Source organism: Oncorhynchus kisutch, linkage group LG8, assembly GCF_002021735.2.
Source record: "Oncorhynchus kisutch isolate 150728-3 linkage group LG8, Okis_V2, whole genome shotgun sequence".
Classification (NCBI taxonomy): domain Eukaryota; kingdom Metazoa; phylum Chordata; class Actinopteri; order Salmoniformes; family Salmonidae; genus Oncorhynchus; species Oncorhynchus kisutch.
In genome coordinates this window covers 40,479,438-40,498,262 of record NC_034181.2, presented here as the reverse complement: position 1 = coordinate 40,498,262, position 18,825 = coordinate 40,479,438, and the positions used below count along the sequence as shown (strand labels likewise).

The 18,825-nt window shown below is 42.8% G+C and overlaps 1 protein-coding gene across 2 annotated transcripts in view; it reads left to right on the top strand.

The window, feature by feature from the left end:
- sgsm1a (small G protein signaling modulator 1a) overlaps positions 1 to 18,825 on the top strand; it is an 83,178-nt gene that overhangs the window by 34,538 nt on the left and 29,815 nt on the right. For both annotated transcript variants that reach the window (XM_020489556.2, XM_031830361.1), the window contains exons 3-11: positions 1,967 to 2,042; positions 9,044 to 9,206; positions 9,581 to 9,733; positions 9,851 to 9,918; positions 10,068 to 10,213; positions 12,091 to 12,228; positions 12,599 to 12,723; positions 14,417 to 14,484; positions 14,746 to 14,909. In XM_020489556.2, coding sequence (XP_020345145.2) covers positions 1,967 to 2,042; positions 9,044 to 9,206; positions 9,581 to 9,733; positions 9,851 to 9,918; positions 10,068 to 10,213; positions 12,091 to 12,228; positions 12,599 to 12,723; positions 14,417 to 14,484; positions 14,746 to 14,909 — 1,101 coding nt within the window. The remainder of the gene's footprint in view (positions 1 to 1,966; positions 2,043 to 9,043; positions 9,207 to 9,580; positions 9,734 to 9,850; positions 9,919 to 10,067; positions 10,214 to 12,090; positions 12,229 to 12,598; positions 12,724 to 14,416; positions 14,485 to 14,745; positions 14,910 to 18,825) is intronic.

The window sequence follows — 18,825 nt, the reverse complement described above, 5'->3', positions numbered from 1 at the left end:
CATACAAGACCACTGATAATCTCCCTCGATCTGGGGCTCCACGCAAGATCTCACCCCGTTGGGTCAAAATGATCACAAGAACGGTGAGCAAAAATCCCAGAACCACACGGGGGGGACCTAGTGAATGACCTGCAGAGAGCTGGGACCAAAGTAACAAAGCCTACCATCAGTAACACACTACGCCGTCCTGCAGTGCCAGACGTGTCCCCCTGCTTAAGCCAGTACATGTCCAGGCCCGTCTGAAGTTTGCTAGAGAGCATTTGGATGATCCAGAAGAAGATTGGGAGAATGTCATATGGTCAGATGAAACCAAAATATAACTTTTTGGTAAAAACCTCAACTCGTCGTGTTTGGAGGACAAAGAATGCTGAGTTGCATCCAAAGAACACCATACCTACTGTGAAGCATGGGGGTGGAAACATCATGCTTTGGGGCTGTTTTTCTGCAAAGGGACCAGGACGACTGATCCGTGTAAAGGAAAGAATGAATGGGGCCATGTATCATGAGATTTTGAGTGAAAACCTCCTTCCATCAGCAAGGGCATTGAAGATGAAACGGGGCTGGGTCTTTCAGCATGACAATGATACCAAACACACCGCTCAGGCAACGAAGGAGAGGCTTCGTAAGAAGCATTTCAAGGTCCTGTAGTGGCCTAGCCAGTCTCCAGATCTCAACCCCATAGAAAATCTTTGGAGGGAGTTGAAAGTCTGTGTTGCCCAGCAACAGCCCCAAAACATCACTGCTCTAGAGGAGATCTGCATGGAGGAATGGGCCAAAATACCAGCAACAGTGTGTGAAAACCTTGTGAAGACTTATAGAAAACGTTTGACCTCTGTCATTGCCAACAAAAGGGTATTTAACAAAGTATTGAGATCAACTTTTGTTATTGATCAAATACTTATTTTCCACCATAATTTGCTAATAAATTCATAAAAAATCCTACAATGTGATTTTCTGGATTTTTTTTCAAATTTTGTCTGTCATAGTTGAAGTGTACCTATGAATAATACTTCCACATCTGTTTAACCATACTAGATTTACAATCAGAGATACACAATCAAGTCATTTCTGCTTCTGCTTCAATGGAACATTGTGAACTTTTAATCCGCCCTCCGTAGTGATATTCAAAGCTCCTCTGTCTGCACAGCTGTGCGTGTGTGTCTGTGTCTTTGTGTTCTCTAGGCAGGCACCACCTCTCTTTGTGCAGGGTAATATCTCCTCAGAGGAAAGACTCATTACAACAGGAAATTAGTGCTATCTGGGCTTCTCTCTATGCAGGCTGATTTCCCAGATGTAGAGCAGTGGCAGTGCTAGGAGATGTCCCCGTATTCACCAGGGTCAGAGTTATCAGTCATCTGGGGTGCAGGTCTGATGTTGTCCCTGCGAGGACAGCCTGTGTCCAGGTCAGCAAGGGGGAAACCACGGTTTCGATAAAACCAAACCCTTCAAATGAGTCGTACTCTGACCCCCCCTCCCGCTTTTTTCCCCCGAAGCTGTGTCTGCACGAGTGAGGTTTCTGCTATATCTGACGTCACTGACTCAATTGCAGGTGTCGTATGGTGCCAGCCTCAACGATACATGAAAAGCCGGCTACACTGTGCTCTCACGCTCTCTCTTTCTCCATTTACATCTCAAGAGATTTGATTACAAAGCCAGGCTGTGAGGTGGGCCCCAGAGGTGTGAGTATAGTAGCCCACTCACCTAACCACCCAACCTCAACCCTCTTCAGCCCTATCCATCTGAGATCAGCTTGATGCAAGCTGGGTGACTCATTCATCTAACTTGGCGTGTACTCTTGGCACGCACTCATCTCATTCTCTCTCACTCTCTCCTTTCCTCCCACCCCTCCGATCTCTTACCAATGTTGAAAAAATGCAGTAGAAATTGACTGGTAAATCCTTTCCTCGTTTCCGTAGACTAGTGGTTTTATCGAGAATGTCTGAGTGTCTCCCTCTGTCATTCACAGGTGAAGCAGATCATGGAGGAGGCTGTCACAAGGAAGTTTGTACATGAAGACAGCAGCCACATTGTCTCGTTTTGTGGTGAGTTTCGACTATTGGGACATATTTGTTCATTAATCACCTAAAAATATAATCTTTGGTCATTGTGCCAATCAGAAGGAACAGGTCTCCTGTCGGACATGAGTCAGTCAGCTTCCATTGGCCAGGTGTTTTTTCAGACGTACACTGAATGGACAAAACATTAAGAACACCTGCACTTTCCATTACATAGACTGACCAGGTGAAACCAGGTGAAGGTATGATCCCTTATTGATGTCACTTGTTAAATCCACTTCAATCATTGTAGATGAAGGGGAGGAGACAGATTAAAGAAGGATTTTTATGCCTTGAGACAATTGAGACATGGATTGTGTATGTTTACCATTCAGAGGGGGAATGGAAAAGACAAAATATTTAAGTGCCTTTGAATAGGGTATGGTAGTACGTGCGAGGCGCACCGGTTTGTGTCAAGAACTGCAACTCTGCTGGGTTTTTCACACTCATCAATTTCCCGTGTGCATCAAGAATGGTAAACCACCCAAAGGACATCCAGCCAACTTGACACAACTGTAGGAAGAATTGGAGTCAACACGGGCCAGTATCCCTGTGAAACGCTTTCAACACCTTGTAGAGTTCATGCCCTGACGAATTGAGACTGTTCTGAGGGCAAAAGGGGGGGGGGGTGCAACTGAATTTTAGGAATGTGTTCCTAATGTTATATACACTCTTATTATATTTGGTATAAGAATAATATTGGTTTCCCATTTTCTGGTACCTTAAAATATGTCTATAGAACCTGACATCGCAAAGAAAATCTGTCAGAATCACGTCATTGCAACTATTGCTGGGAAGCCTCTTATGTAACACAGGCAGGGAACAAGGTCGTAGAGCCCTGTGAAGAGTTTAGGTGATTTAACACTTTAGTTAAAAAAAAGGCTTGTTGTAAGCATAAGGATAGGTGATAATGACAATCTGTTGCACTGCATTGGGGTGTGAAAGAATCATCTCACAGTCACTGACGTGGGGGAGGGTGGGTGACATGTTAGTCATCAAGCCTCACTGACATCCTACCGAGGTTCGCAGGCTATTTTATCAACTGATAAAAGTGGCAAAGGAAAATACCAAATCTGCATATCACGTCAACCTGTGGGTGGAACGTTTGAGCGGCTGCTAGCTGACAACTGTGAGATCCATCTCTAAGGAATGGCTCTCCCTTCCCACAGCAACAGTAGAGTAGCTTGCCTTTTAACAGACCTGGAAGTAAGAGCTTTCCCTCGAGCTCATACACCGTGGTGGGTGTTAGCTCCCCCTTGCATCCCCCCCCATGGGCTCTCTGTGATGTTGTGGCTCTTTTACTCCCACATATTCTACTCTGCTCACGTTGTACACCAAGCTGTCACAATAGAGATGTGTCTGTGCAGAGATCACAGGATGGACCGGCAGGGCGAGGGGTGGAGGAGAGGACTTGCTTGGGCAGGTCACCAGGGAGTAATTAGCCTCTATCATCATGGTCACATTTTACAAGTCGCTAAGGCAGGAGAAATTGTCAAGCGTTAGCCGTTTGACACGTCTCTTCTTCCTTTTCTCCTCACCAAAAGAGCTATTATTCGTTTCACTGCTGTGACCGAGATGGTCAACAGTCATCCAATTGTTAATTAAGCTTAGTATTAAAGGTGTGGTCATGGACGTAGCCTGAGTCCGATCTGTTTCTGCTCTTTTGCCAACTCCATAAGGCACCCAGGATTTTGGCACATTGAAGAATTCATCTAAGCCAATATGGAGGTTGGCCATATTTAGAATGTGTTCATGTCATTGTGCTGAAATCGCCTGTGAGTGTAGCACTAGATGAGCCGGTCCGGGTCAGTAGCAACACACACGGAGTCCCCTAATGTGTTCTGTTGCCACAGACACATGCTGATTAGGGGTCATTACTTCAGTAGCTGTGATGACCTTTTTAATAAGAGTGCCTGTGTAGAGAGAGGACCGGGTCCAGCCACTCATTTCCTGTGACTGCTTCAACCACAGGGTATGTTTGACGTGGTGAATATTGCTTTGGTTGCATCGTCCCCGGGTTATGTTGAGCCAAAGTATCACAAAGCCAAGTAGGTTTCACCCTCTGGAATATTGTTTTCAGTATTTGAAATTGTTTTGTAATAGCTGGAAAGACAAGGGGCATCCTATTGAGACCTCTTGAGTTTTATTACAAATGGCGCTTCTCTCTCCCCTGTAATAATAAGGAAAAGACAACAGAGATAATGAGAAAGGAAGAGAGAGAGAGTAGATACTGTATCAGTGAGTGTATGCAGAAAACTGCTCCAACATTACAATTACAAAGCTACTGAACAACTGGAAAATATGATAACTCTGATTAAATGGTTTCATTTATTATTTGCAGATCTGTGTAAACTTTAGTTGTTGCTATTTCTATACATGATAAGTTTAGTTATTCAGTGCAATAATGGACATGGTATGGTAATGATTTTCATATGAGCTATGTTATGAGGATACTGTAGAGCCGGTGGGCTAAGTTGGTATAAAAAAAAATGCATCGCAGGCTGACATTTTTTAGGAAGTCATGGTCAGGTTTTATTTATCTCAATATCAAATCGTTTTTGGTACCTTACTGTGATTGCTTTCAATTAAAATGATCAAAACAAATATACCAACATTGCTTCGTAGCAAAGAGCAGTTTCTCAAGCAAGAATTTTGGTAGGACTGTCTGGGAGTGGTCTGGTGGAGAAGGGAAAATGGAAACTAGCAGTTATTGGCAGAGGGGTTTGGAACTCTCTTACTTATTGGCCTATTAGGGCTGTCCCCGACCCCAAAAAATCTTGGTTGACAGAGTCATCTGTTCTTTTGACCAATCGATTGGTTAAAATGTTAAAAGTGAATTATTCCATATATAGATGTTTGAATAAAATCAACTATATGTAGGCTGCTTTGTCTGATGCTTTAAGCACTGCAATTATAAAATAAAGACACACAAAATACCCTAAAGAGGGAGCCAGAGATAAATATAGCCTTACCAGAAGAAAAACAACCTGTCTCTCCTCCTCCTTCCGTTGCTACTGGCCTTAGCAGATTCTGCCATTATGCTCCTGAAGTTGCTGGTAATAGGCTACACCACCAGTCGGCAACCTTTTGCATTTGGAGTGCCATGTTATCGTACATTTCTACACATCTGCGTGCCACTTATGATTTTCAAATGCACATTTCCTTGGAACAGTTTCATTGAATTTATAGTAATGTTGAAATATCTCAATCAATGTCATGTGGTTAATCAAAATGATATCTAAATGAAAATGATACAAATGTAAAAGTATTGCCATTGCCAATATGTAATATGTCAAAATAAAAAATAAAAAGCCTATGTAAAGCCAACAAATTAAAACATTGCAGGTAGAAAATATCCTGATAAAAATAAATATCCTATAAATCACATTGGCTACGCATGGCCTGTCTGCAAGGAACTTGAAATATTGTATCAACTATTAAATTGGATCTGGCCTGAAGCTCACACTAGCAAACTTGGAACATTTGATAAAAATCTCTGGGCCCTGGAGTTTCCTGGAGACAGTGATCTCTGGACAGACACAGCTTTAGGCTAATTGCACAAGGGATTTTTTCCATTTTTAATTTAACTAGGCAAGTCAGTTAAGAGCAAATTCTTATTTACAATGATGGCCTACTCCAGCAGTGCTGGGCCAATTGTGCACTGCCCTATGGGACTCCCAATCACAGCCAGATGTGATATAGCCTGGATTCGAACCAGGTACTATAGTGGCAGCTCTTGCACTGACATACAGTGCCTTAGACCGCTGCGCCACTCGGGAGCCCCATAAGAAGTAATAATAAGGGATAAGAAGTAATCAGGTGGGCCCTTTTTATGACATGTCCACTGGATCAAAGCCTGACATTTTTTCCCCTTTCATGCTGAGTGGTTATCGAAAGAGAGAGCTGGAAAGATTTTTCAAATAGGCTATGTTGTGGAGCTAGTGTCATTCTCTATAGATGTGAAAACAGACTTTGTTTACTTGCTTTTTGAGGTGAAGAAAAAATTACTTTGAGAAGCTCCACGGTGATGGTGAGTTAAGTCAATCAGAAATAGTATCAGATCCCCAAATGGGCACATTTATAGGCCTACATTTGCACGGAGGCCAGGTAGCCTAGGCCTAGTTCTATGCGTAATCCGGTGCATGTCCGTACTCAAGATGGACAGGAGCGCTCCAAACAACAGACAATGAAATATGAAAATAATGAAATAAACCCAAACTTTTTCCTCACAAGTGTAGCCTAGGTTGTGCGCTCTGCAAACAACGTGCCCACTTCTGCAATGACAACGGTAAGACTAATAATAATACAATTGAATTCATTAACAGAAATGTCTGTAACCCAAGCAAACGTTGTAGATGAGAACTTAAAATGATGGTGCACTAGTAAAGTACTAGTGATACTAATCCTCCGCAATGGACAGGTGTCTCGTGTACCATCGTTTTGCTTTTAGATATTTGCCACTGCTCGACAAAAAAAAACTTGATCGACCAAACAAGTGGACTAAATGGGGTCAACCCTATGGTCTACTCACTAATCTACCGCATGACGATGTCACCATGGACTAAAAGGGCATTATCATAGTTTTTCATAATATTATTCCAACCTCATAGTGTGGAAATGATATATAAAACATAGGGAAATCACGTTTTTGACTGCACTTGTCCTTTAACATGTATTTTTGCAGTCCTAAAAAAGACGCATTTATCCTGTTGTAATCTAGTTAGAGAGAGAGAGAGAGCCCTCCACTGCTCTCTCAGTCCCAGTGCTGAAGCTCTCCATCAGCAGGGGTTTCCATGACGACCATGGCCTTCCCCATGTGAGCAGAACAACAGGATTAGTCCTGAGAGAGAGCTCAAATGTCAACACCGCTCAAGGCATGCCACATAGGCCTTATAGGAAGATGTGTGTCTCTGTACTGTATGGATGTGTGTGTCTGTGCACTTGTATTTGCTGCAAAGCTCACGTTTATGGATAATCTGACAAAAATGATTGGCTTCTTTGAGCCACTCATAAGAGCCTCAAGCAGCAAAGCTTTGTCTGAAGTGTCTATCATGTGGCTGAGTCATAATTACACAGAAGTTACCCACTAGGCACGAACTGGTTGAATCAACACTGTTTCAACGTAATTTGTCATCCTATTGTGAAGTGGAATCTACATGGAAAATGTGGATTTAAAAAAACAAACTTGTAACCAAAATTCTACATAGACAAACCTTGTTGAAAATATGCTGAATTTGTACCTTTAAAACAACATCAGATCTTCAATGGTTAAATCCACTATCAGAAAAAATAAATAATTGGGCAGCACTTCCTACTGGAGCATTGACCTATCTACAGCAAACATTTGGTCTCCCATCCAGAGTTTTAACCACACCCAGTTTAGCTATGCCACCTGTCACTGACTATTACCAATGTGCTATCGTGAGAATGATTGTTGAGAGATCTCCACTGAAAAACGAAATAGATTCACTGTTGCTATTGAAGTCAAATGTGACAATAGTTTATCAGCCATAACATCAATGACGCTATTTAGGCCTGTATAGCATTTGTAAAGTCATCAACAGTTATTGTTTTGAATTCAACAAAAAAATTGACAATACAATTTGGCCAAGGCAATGTTCCCTAGCGCAGTAGCCCGAGACTGCCGAGCAGCTCCCCTGGACTGCCGGTGCAGAAATATCAGCCCACAGAGAGATTGAACTTTCTAGAGCAGTGGTCACCAACCGGTCGATCGTGATCCAAGGCGTTCCTAGTTGACTGCCTAACATTTCTGTTAAAAACCCAACGATAAAGCCCTGTGTTCCTATTATTATGTTTTTATTCGTCTCGGGCTGTTGGGCAGGTAGGCGAACTGTTGCGATTTTGAACCATTTCATGTGTCTGAAGGTACAAGCTCTGCCTTCCCGGCGGGCCCAGAGAGCAAATCAAGTGCACTATAGGCCTACCGCTAGCCAATCGGATGGCTCAGATGGCCGTGTACGCAGTAAGGTAGCGGGTATAAAAGAAAGCTACAGCAAAGTTGATAGTGTGTGATCTCAAAACGTTTAAAACCATGACTAGAGAGAGGCTGTCAACGAATACAACAAAGAAATGCTGTTTAAGATCTTACTCAGCACTGTCAACACTTTGTATTCAACACTTTTATAAGCCATAAAATGCGCTTTCTTCCTATTTCTTTGAAAAGCAAGTCAGGTAAAGAATTTTTTTTGTCTTAAAGGGGCAGTTCTGTATTTTGAGACTTGCTTGAATAAGCTAAGTAGCGAATAGGCAGAGGGTAGCATTATTTGTCTGATTCTCTGTAATAATGGCATGGGAATAATAATGCATTTTATTTTGTCTGAAGGACAAGTGGATAAACAGGTTAATGTTTTCTCAAAAGTCTCATGGATTGTAGGCCTACATTGAACAACACACATTGGCTGCTACTGTAGGCTGAATGATAGAACAGCTATTTCCATGTTAAAATGTTATGGGATGCGATTTTCTTCATTGATTTTGATGGTAGGCCACTCGGGTAGGCCTACATTATGATCAAATAGCTACAGTAGCCTACTTGGCCACTGTTAAAACTGTAACTTAAAGTGGCTACAGCCTCAGTGTTCACAGTAAACGCACGCTGGAAGAAGCACAGAATTTTCAAAACGATCAAGTTTGCGCTCAGCAGACCTGAAATTTTCTCAGAGCTAAAAAATAAAATACAATGAGTGGGAATATTTGCCCTAGGGTTTCAACCTCTGATTTCAAATGTAATGATATTTAGTGATATTCATCATGATGAATACTTTCAGTGAACTCTCCTGTGGTGTTTCCCATCAATCTTTAGAAGTGACTATTATTTGTGTGTGTGTGTGTGGATATGGTGTGTGTGTGTGTGTGTGTGTGGATATGGTGTGTGTGTGTGGATATGGTGTGTGTGGTGTGTGTGTGTGTGTGTGTGGTGTGTGTGTGTGGATATGGTGTGTGTGGTGTGTGTGTGTGTGTGTACACAGCTGCGGTGGAGGCTTGCGTTCTACATGGGCTTAAGCGGCGAGCGGCGGGATTCCTGCGTAGCAATAAAATAGCAGCGCTCTTCATGAAGGTGGGGAAGAGCTTCACCCCGGCAGAGGAGCTGTGCAGGAAGGCTCAGGAGCTGGAACAGATCATCGAGAGCAAGTGAGAGCAAACACACACACACACACCATATCCACACACACACACACCATATCCACACACCATATCCACACACACACAAACACACACACACACACACACCATATCCACACACCATATCCACACACACCATATCCACACACACACAAACACACACACACACACACCATATCCACACACACACACCACCGGATCCCTGTACAGACAGACTGTAGCACTCAAAATCAAAGAGCTGTTACTGTATAGTACTTCTAACAAGTCCTTGTCACGATTTCTGTCATACGGCATTTACTCACACATATTTATAGTTTACTGATGCAACAAAGATGTAACATACTGTAATACAAAGGAAACTGCTGGGTTCCTCCTTCCCTCAGGCGGAACCAAAGCATGCCCAACCAGGACAGCGTACGGAGACTGCCCAGGCTGTCGAGCCTCAGCCCGCAGGTGGTCAGAAACCTGTGGATCCGCACGGCCCTCTTCGAGAAGGTGCTGGACAAGATCGTGCTCTACCTCGTGGAGAACAGCAGGTGAGTCATTTTGGGGGAGGGGGGTGGGGGGATGGAAATGGCATGGTCACCTGCAAGGAGGAGGAAATTAAAATGCAGAAATTCATGGCTCACCTCCATCACATCTTTATGTTCCAGTAAATTCTACGAAAAAGAGGCCATTCTGATGGATCCGGTGGACGGACCCATTCTGGCCTCTTTGTTAGGTAACATTGTTAAGCTTTTACTCACATGCATCTCATCTCAGACATTATATCAGTGTAGGGAAGGGGATTCTACTCACACAGGACACCAATTGATGTAAGGGATTCTCCTCACGCGCATCTTTTCATGCCATTGTTCTGTACTCTGGCAGTGGGGCCCTGTGCCTTGGAGTACACGAAGATGAAAACAGCGGACCACTTCTGGACAGACCCCTCAGCAGACGAGCTGGTCCAGAGACACCGCATCCACAGTGGTCACTGCAGACAGGAATCCCCCACCAAGAGGCCTGCCCTTTGTGTAAGGTTCCTGGGAAGAGTAGGGGTCTGAATCTCATCCAACAAGTCTACCAAACTCCCCCAAATAGGATTGTCCATGAGCACATTATCCCATATACGTCGCTTTATTGATTATTTCACAACTTTGTTTGGCTGACACTGCACATAATTAGCTCAGTTATCAGTGACCAATCCTGTCATTGAAGCCAACCTCAGCTTCTCTCTTTCAGTAGAAGAAAGACCTGCTGTTGTCAATGCATTAAGGAGCACAGTGCGTCCCGTGAGAAAGGACAAGAGTGTATTTTCATATTGTCAATGACCCCTGCAACTAGAAACATCTCGCCACGTATCCCACTCCCATACCACGTTGACAATGGAGAGTTGCTTATTGCAGCATTGTATCCTTTTTTACCCCAGAGGCAAATGTAATGGGCGTTGTCAACACAAACAAAGTGGCGAGATGGTTTCCCATTTAGTTTTTCTTCAAGCAAGCAAATGCAAGTGTAGCAACCTGACTCAAACACAGGGCTTAAAAGGGTTCTTACAGAGCTGAATAAGTTGAATCATCGCTAATTCATTTCCAGTGGATCATTTTTGTGGTGAATAGTAACAAACAAACTAAATGTGCTAAATGAACAATATTTTTTACATTTAACTAGGCAAGTCAGTTAAGAACAAATTCTCATTTACAATGACAGCCTAGAAACAGTGGGTTAAGCTGCCTTGTTCAGGGGCAGAATGACAGATTTGACCTTGTCAACTCGGGGATTCGATCGAGCAACCTTTCGGTTACTGGCCCAACGCTCTAATCACTAGGCTACCTGCCGCCCCAATATGGCACAATACATACATTTCGTACCATTGATGTGTAGGGTGTCCAATCAAAAATGCATATTTTAACCAATGGATAAAATTATATATTAATTGTGTAGATAATTCTCTGAGAAAATGAATGGTCCAAACCTCATGTCTCTATCATATCCCATTCAAAAGGTATCTGAGTTTTTACCCGTGTAGGATGATCAAAATTAGGGTGACTAAGATAGAGGCCAGAGGAAAAAAGTTTTAAAACATCTGTGAAATAGCATCCGTCAGAAAGGCTGGATGCTGTGCAAGAATTAAGGCTACCTGTGAGTCTCACCATTGAACTCGTCATATTACTTCTCAAATCCAGAGGACATAAAACAATGTAGAGTTAAGTTAGATATCGATTTCGAGATATTAAATGCAGCATTTTCATGTTTTACTATACGCTGTTCATATTAAAGGGATACTTTGGGATTTTGGCAATGAGGCAGATGAACTCGTGGACATCATATTTATGTCTGTATGCAGTTTGAAGGAAGTTGCTAACTAGCGTTAGTGCAATGCGCTAATGCTAGTTAGCGTAGGCTCGCAAAACTACCTCCAACTTCCTTAATACTGGCCATAAAAATGGTATTCATGAGTTCAACTGACTCTGGGGAAGTAGATAAATGGCCTCCTTGCCTTAATTCTAAAGTATCGAATTAATGTGAAGTTCCTGTTCCTTTTCACAAAAACAAGCGTATCTCTGTGAAATGTCGGCGGAGCACTGAGCGTACCAAAAGGTGTTTTATTTCCAAAGCCTTTTACACTTAATTCATGCTAATTGTGCTATTTGTGACCCACGGAAACAACTTGGAAGATGACGACAAAATGAAAAATTCTAAAAAGTTTCACTGCAACCCTCTGTCAACAGACATCGGTGCTTATTAGCGGATGTATTAGATTGCGAATATATAAGGAAGTGAAATGTCATCACCAAATCACGTTTTCACCTACAAACTAATTTGCCAATATAGGGAAGCTGGATGGTTGGATGGATGAATGGATGGAGTGGAATGGGGGTAAAAACATACACATTGTCTGCGTTTCCAGATCCAGAAGAGACATTCAAGTAGCAGCATTGATGAGCGGCCTTCCCCCTCGCCCTCAGCCCGGGACTATGTGGAGTCACTACACCAAAACAACAGAGCCACCCTGCTGTTTGGAAAGAACAACGTGCTGGTGCAGCCGGTAAACATTTCATCCTTCTCCCATCTCTAGGAGTGTTCTACGTACTGTACAAATAAGAAATGAGCATCTCTAGATATGCTCAGAGCCATATAAAGTATGTAGAGAGATTGGTCATATTGTCGTTGCTTTGGAAGATGATCTTTCAGTGCCCGGACTCCTCCATATTTATGATAGCTTTCATAACCTCTCAAATATTCAGTGAAAGCGAATACACCCGTTGTTAACACCACAAAACAGTAGACCCATTTGGAGACACATTTCTAATGCCAATCTGTAACAAAAAGTGTTTAACTGTGAAAGTGTCAAACATTTCTTCATAGTTCACTATAGAAAACAGATCGTCAAACTAATATCCTTCTTGCTGTTACAGAGGGATGACATGGAGGCTATCCCAGGATACCTTTCTCTCCACCAGACCGCCGACATCATGACGCTGAAGTGGACGCCCAATCAGCTGATGAACGGCTCTGTGGGAGACCTGGACTATGAGCACAGGTGTGGAGAGCAATTCACTAACGATCATGTCTCTTATTTATGTACGTCAAGATGGCACAACAGAGCGATGACATGCACCACCTGTGTGTTGTAGTTATTGTCTACAATTGGTGCAGCAGCTCAGTGTCACTAAATCATGCAGCGTGTCTGTCTGAGTGAGACTCAGGAGGGCTCTCTGTCCTGGGGTCAACTCTGGAGAGGGGGATATAATGAGGGTTGCTTTCAGGGGCAGCAGGGGAACGGTTTTGATGGGGAAATGTTCATGCATATTTCAAATCAACCAGTCTTATTATTTTAGTGACTGTGGTTCTTAGGCCGTAATGTTTGTGGCTATATTAACCTTTTCACACGTGAGTTCCAAAATCTCTTAATGGTCGCCCCCAAGGCGCAAGTTTTTTTTTTATGCGGGTGATGTCAGAATGCACTCACTGTTCCAAAATGTGATTGTTATGCCACATGACAGTTAACCCACGCTGCCCTCAAACCAAGGCCCGCTGCCTGCCAATTATCTATAGGCGATGTTTCAACTTGTCAATTATATTTTAACAAGTTTTATTTTCTAACAACAATTTGAATTGATGTGTGTTCCGCCTCCTCATTAATTCACATAGACGTAGCCCATTTCGCTGTTGTGGACAATTTACGTTTGAGGCATTACTGAACTCTTTTGACGAGAGCACAAGCACAAACTTTTTCCTCCCTGGCACATTTTCCATCTGGCGCGCCCGCATTGCCTTCACTACTAATAATATGTGTGGATATGTGTGTGTTCCTATCAAAGTTAAGTGCCTTATTACGTTATCTTTATAGTTTATGTATATCGTGTTGTCGTTTCTACTGTAGCACACTGTATGTATGGAGTATAATGTATTTACTGTTTTATTCACGTTTTCAAGTACTGGTGACAAATCATGCATTCCGATTCTTGCATAGATTGTAATGGACACATGATGTCTGTAAAATACTTTTTGGAAGGTTGTACTGATTATGATGAGCTTATGCTAAGCTAATTTCCAGCTATGTGTAGCTCCATATTTGTTGACATGCAATGTATTCTGGTTGTCACGTTAACTTCTGTCAGACCAAAGATGTTATAACAAAACGAAGTGAAAGGATGGTTCACTCGTCTTTCAAGTAAAGTGAATGACGGAAGTGAATGATGGTAGACGACACCCCCCCCCCTTCAACATGCATACTGTAAACAGACCCAACTCATCTTGTAACCTCTTTTTTTTTTGTTACTAACATGGCGGTGTGCACAAACGACGCATCGTCGGATAACTTTCGATTTTGAATCAATTATTTAGATCACTGGTGAGGTCACCCGTGATGTGATGAATTGTAAATAGTTATTGCTATTAGCTAATTCATATAATGTAGCCTACATTTTCCAGTTTGGATGAGAATTGTGTGGTACTGTTGCTACTGCTATGAATGTCTGAACATTGCATCCAAAAATAAACCGCTCACAATGAGGACATAACATAATACCCCTCACTCCATTTACTTATGCAAAATACTGAACCCCAACTTAAATCGTCTCTACATTCAGTAACACCGATCATATTCAGAGTTCTACAGACACCAAGAGTAATACAATACACATATCCCATTGGCCAACTTTGTTGTTCAGCTCATTGTTGCTAGGTGAGTGATGTCTCAATAACCCCAGCTTTGATTCCATCTCTTTCAGTGTGTACTGGGATTACGCTATGACCATCCGCCTGGAGGAAATTGTTTATTTGCACTGTCATCAGCAGGGTAGGTTCATCAGCAGAGGCTAGTGGAGGTAAACATTCAGAGGACAGGCTCATTGTAATGTCTGGAATGTAATTGGCGTGTCTTTTATGGAGCTAGTCTGCTAGCTACTGATATCAACAGCTAGTTCTGGTTTGTTTATAAAGTTGTTCATATCCTTACAATGGATAATCCATTTGCACATTTTCTTCATAATGATTTTCCCATAAAAACTGCAATAATAGGTTTAAAAGGTCCATAAAAGGTATAATATTGTCTCTGCAGTGGACAGCGGGGGCACGGTGGTGCTGGTGAGCCAGGACGGCATCCAGAGACCCCCGCTGCGCTTCCCTAGAGGGGGGCATCTGCTCCAGTTCCTCTCCTGCCTGGAGAATGGCCTCTTGCCCCATGGCCAGCTGGATCCTCCGCTCTGGTCCCAGAGAGGAAAGGTCAGCCCTGGATGTCTACTCACAAGAGACTATCTGAGGGGTGACACGTGGGGGGGATGCGCTGTTTAGTCATCCAACAGTTCAATACAACCATGTGAATGGGGGGTCCCTGACAGAGCTAAATATTATTTAATTGAATTATTCGGGGGGGGGGAAATATTGGGTTATTTTGGAACATGCACATCAATGACATGTATATGCACTGTATATACACTTGACTGATAGGGGGGCACACTATTGAAGCCACCGTGACTCCATCTTTGCACTCTTCCACTATTATAAAATATATTTTTAAGCTATAGAAATGCATTTCTTAATGTCTACATTAGTTTTTACAACATTTACTCTATTACAGACACACTAATGCATTCTTTTACATTATATTATGTGAACTAAACATATAAATGTAAATATATATTTTTCAAAAATCCTTAATGTTACTTTCCTCACTAAAACAAAAAAATACATAAATACATGTAATTTTGTCAGATAAACATTGAATTGAAATACTGTAGAATTCCATTCATTCCTATGGAGGACTGCTCCTACTGGGGAGTACTAATATGGCTGAATGCTCCTACTGGGGAGTACCAATATGGCTGAATGCTCCTACTGGGGAGTACTAATATGGCTGAATGCTCCTACTGGGGAGTACTAATATGGCTGAATGCTCCTACTGGGGAGTACCAATATGGCTGAATGCTCCTACTGGGGAGTACTAATATGGCTGAATGCTCCTACTGGGGAGTGCCAATATGGCTGAATACGGAGTGCCAATATGGCTGAATGCTCCTACTGGGGAGTGCCAATATGGCTGAATACGGAGTACCAATATGGCTGAATACGGAGTACCAATATGGCTGAATGCTCCTACTGGGGAGTACTAATATGGCTGAATGCTCCTACTGGGGAGTACTAATATGGCTGAATGCTCCTACTGGGGAGTGCCAATATGGCTGAATACGGAGTGCCAATATGGCTGAATGCTCCTACTGGGGAGTGCCAATATGGCTGAATACGGAGTACCAATATGGCTGAATGCTCCTACTGGGGAGTGCCAATATGGCTGAATGCTCCTACTGGGGAGTACCAATATGGCTGAATGCTCCTACTGGGGAGTACCAATATGGCTGAATGCTCCTACTGGGGAGTGCCAATATGGCTGAATGCTCCTACTGGGGAGTACCAATATGGCTGAATGCTCCTACTGGGGAGTACCAATATGGCTGAATGCTCCTACTGGGGAGTACCAATATGGCTGACCGGTGGCTTCAAAGCCTCTCAATGGCCAATACATAGCGTCAGCAATCCAGGGTTAAAACACCCCTTGCATAGATGTCACATTTTTGCTGCCTTAAAATTAAATGTAAAAAGGGATCAAATTTGATGTTTTTCCATCAGATCTACACAACCTGATCCACATGTTCAAAGTGAAAGAAAAAGTATAAAAATGTATAGAAGTACAGAAAAAGGTTTTCCTCTAGCTTTTCCCTGTGCGTATTTATTTTGATCCTGACAAACTCCTGATGTCCCTACCAGTGAGAAGCGTACCTACAGTGGGGAGATACACTGCCGATTGTGCAGGTTTTCCTACTTACAAAGCATGTAGAGGTCTGTAATTTTTATCATAGGTACACTTCAACTGTGAGTGACGGAATCTAAAACAAAAATCCGGAAAATCACATTGTATGATTTCTAAGTAATTCATTTGCATTTTATTGCATGACATAAGTATTTGATCACCTACCAACCAGTAAGAATTCCGGCTCTCATAGACCTGTTCGTTTTTCTTTAAGAAGCCCCCCTGTTCTCCACTCATTACCTGTATTAACTGCACCTGTTTGAACTCGTTACCTGTATAAAAGACACCTGTCCACACACTCAATCAAACAGACTCCAACCTCTCCACAATGGCCAAGACCAGAGAGCCGTGTAAGGACATCAGTGATAAAATTGTAGACCTGCACAATGGAAGAAGTTCAAGATGACGGTCAATCACCCTCGGTCTGGGGCTCCATGCAAGATCTCACCTCGTGGCATCAATGATCATGAGGAAGGTGAGTGATCAGCCCAGAACTACACAGCAGGACCTGGTCAATGACCTGAAGAGAGCTGGGACCACAGTCTCAAAGAAAACCATTAGTAACACACTATGCCGTCATGGATTAAAATCCTGCAGCGCACGCAAGGTCCCAGCGCATGTCCAGGCCTGTCTGAAGTTTGCCAATGACCATCTGAATGATCCAGAGGAGGAATGGGAGAAGGTCATGTGGTCTGATGAGACAAAAATAGAGCTTTTTGGTCTAAACTCACCGTGTTTGGAGGAAGAAGAAGGATGAGTACAACCCCAAGAACACCATCCCAACCGCGAAGCATGGAGGTGGAAACATCATTCTTTGGGGATGCTTTTCGGCAAAGGGGACAGGACGACTGCACCGTATTGAGGGGAGGGTAGATGGGGCCATGTATCGCGAGATCTTGGCCAACAACCTCCTTCCCTCAGTAAGAGCATTGAAGATGGGTCGTGGCTGGGTCTTCCAGCATGACAACGACCCGAAACACACAGCCAGGGCAACTAAGGAGTGGCTCCGTAAGAAGCATCTCAAGGTCCTGGAGTGGCCTAGCCAGTCTCCAGACCTGAACCCAATAGAAAATCTTTGGAGGGAGCTGAAAGTCCGTATTGCCCAGCGACAGCCCCGAAACCTGAAGGATCTGGAGAAGGTCTGTATGGAGGAGTGGGCCAAAATCCCTGCTGCAGTGTGTGCAAACCTGGTCAAGAACTACAGGAAACGTATGATCTCTGTAATTGCAAACAAAGGTTTCTGTACCAAATATTAAGTTCTGCTTTTCTGATGTATCAAATACTTATGTCATGCAATAAAATGCAAATTAATTACTTGTTCTCCCCACTGTATAACAAGATGCTACCACTACAATACTTAAAAATAAACACTGTGATGTGTTTTATTGGATTTGTCCTTAACCTGCAGCTTTTATTTTAAGCCAAAAGGTTCATTTATTTGCCATGATGTCTTCCAGTATTACTTAAGGGCCCTTTTGCAAACATAATGGATGACTTGAAATATATATATTTAGCACAGGCTTCCTTCTTTTCACTTTGTAAAAAAATCCAGTAATGTGAAGTGAATGCAATGTTGTTGATCCCTTTTATATTTTCAAGTATTGTGGGGGCAGCATCATGTTTTGGGTATGCTTGTCACCAGCAGGGGCTGGGGAGTTTGTCAGGATCAAAATAATGTGAAAGGAGCAAAGCCCAGGTTTAAAGCTAGATAAAAACTTGCCCCAGTCTCCTGAATACACAACCCTGGGATATAATTACATTTTTCAGCAGGACAATTCCCCCCTCAAATTATGCCAAAGAAACCAGAATGGATTTCCAAGAGGTGTTGAGTGTTCCTGAGGGGTCCAGTCTCAGTCCTGACCTTTTATCTTCTTGAAAATCCAAGACAAATTTTGAATATTGCTGTCCATTAATGATTCCCAACCGAATTTACCGATATTGAGCCATTTTTACAAAAACAGTGCATCTGGAAAGTATTCAGACCCGTTGACTTCCACATGTTACGTTACAGCCTTATTCTAAAATTGATTAAATAGTTTTTTTCACCCCTCAATCTACACACAATACCCCATAATGACAAAGCAGCCTTCAGACCCTTTACTCAGTGCTTTGTTGAAACAACTTTGGCAGCGATTACAGCCTTGAGTCTTCTTGGGTATGACGCTACAAGCTTGGCACACCTGTATTTGCGTAGTTTCTACCATTCTTCTCTGCAGATCCTCTCCAACTCTGTCAGGTTGGATGGGGAGCGTCACTGCAAAGCTATTTTCAGATCTCTCCAGAGATGTTCGATCGGGTTCAAGTCTGGGCTCTGGCTGTGCCACTCAAGGACAT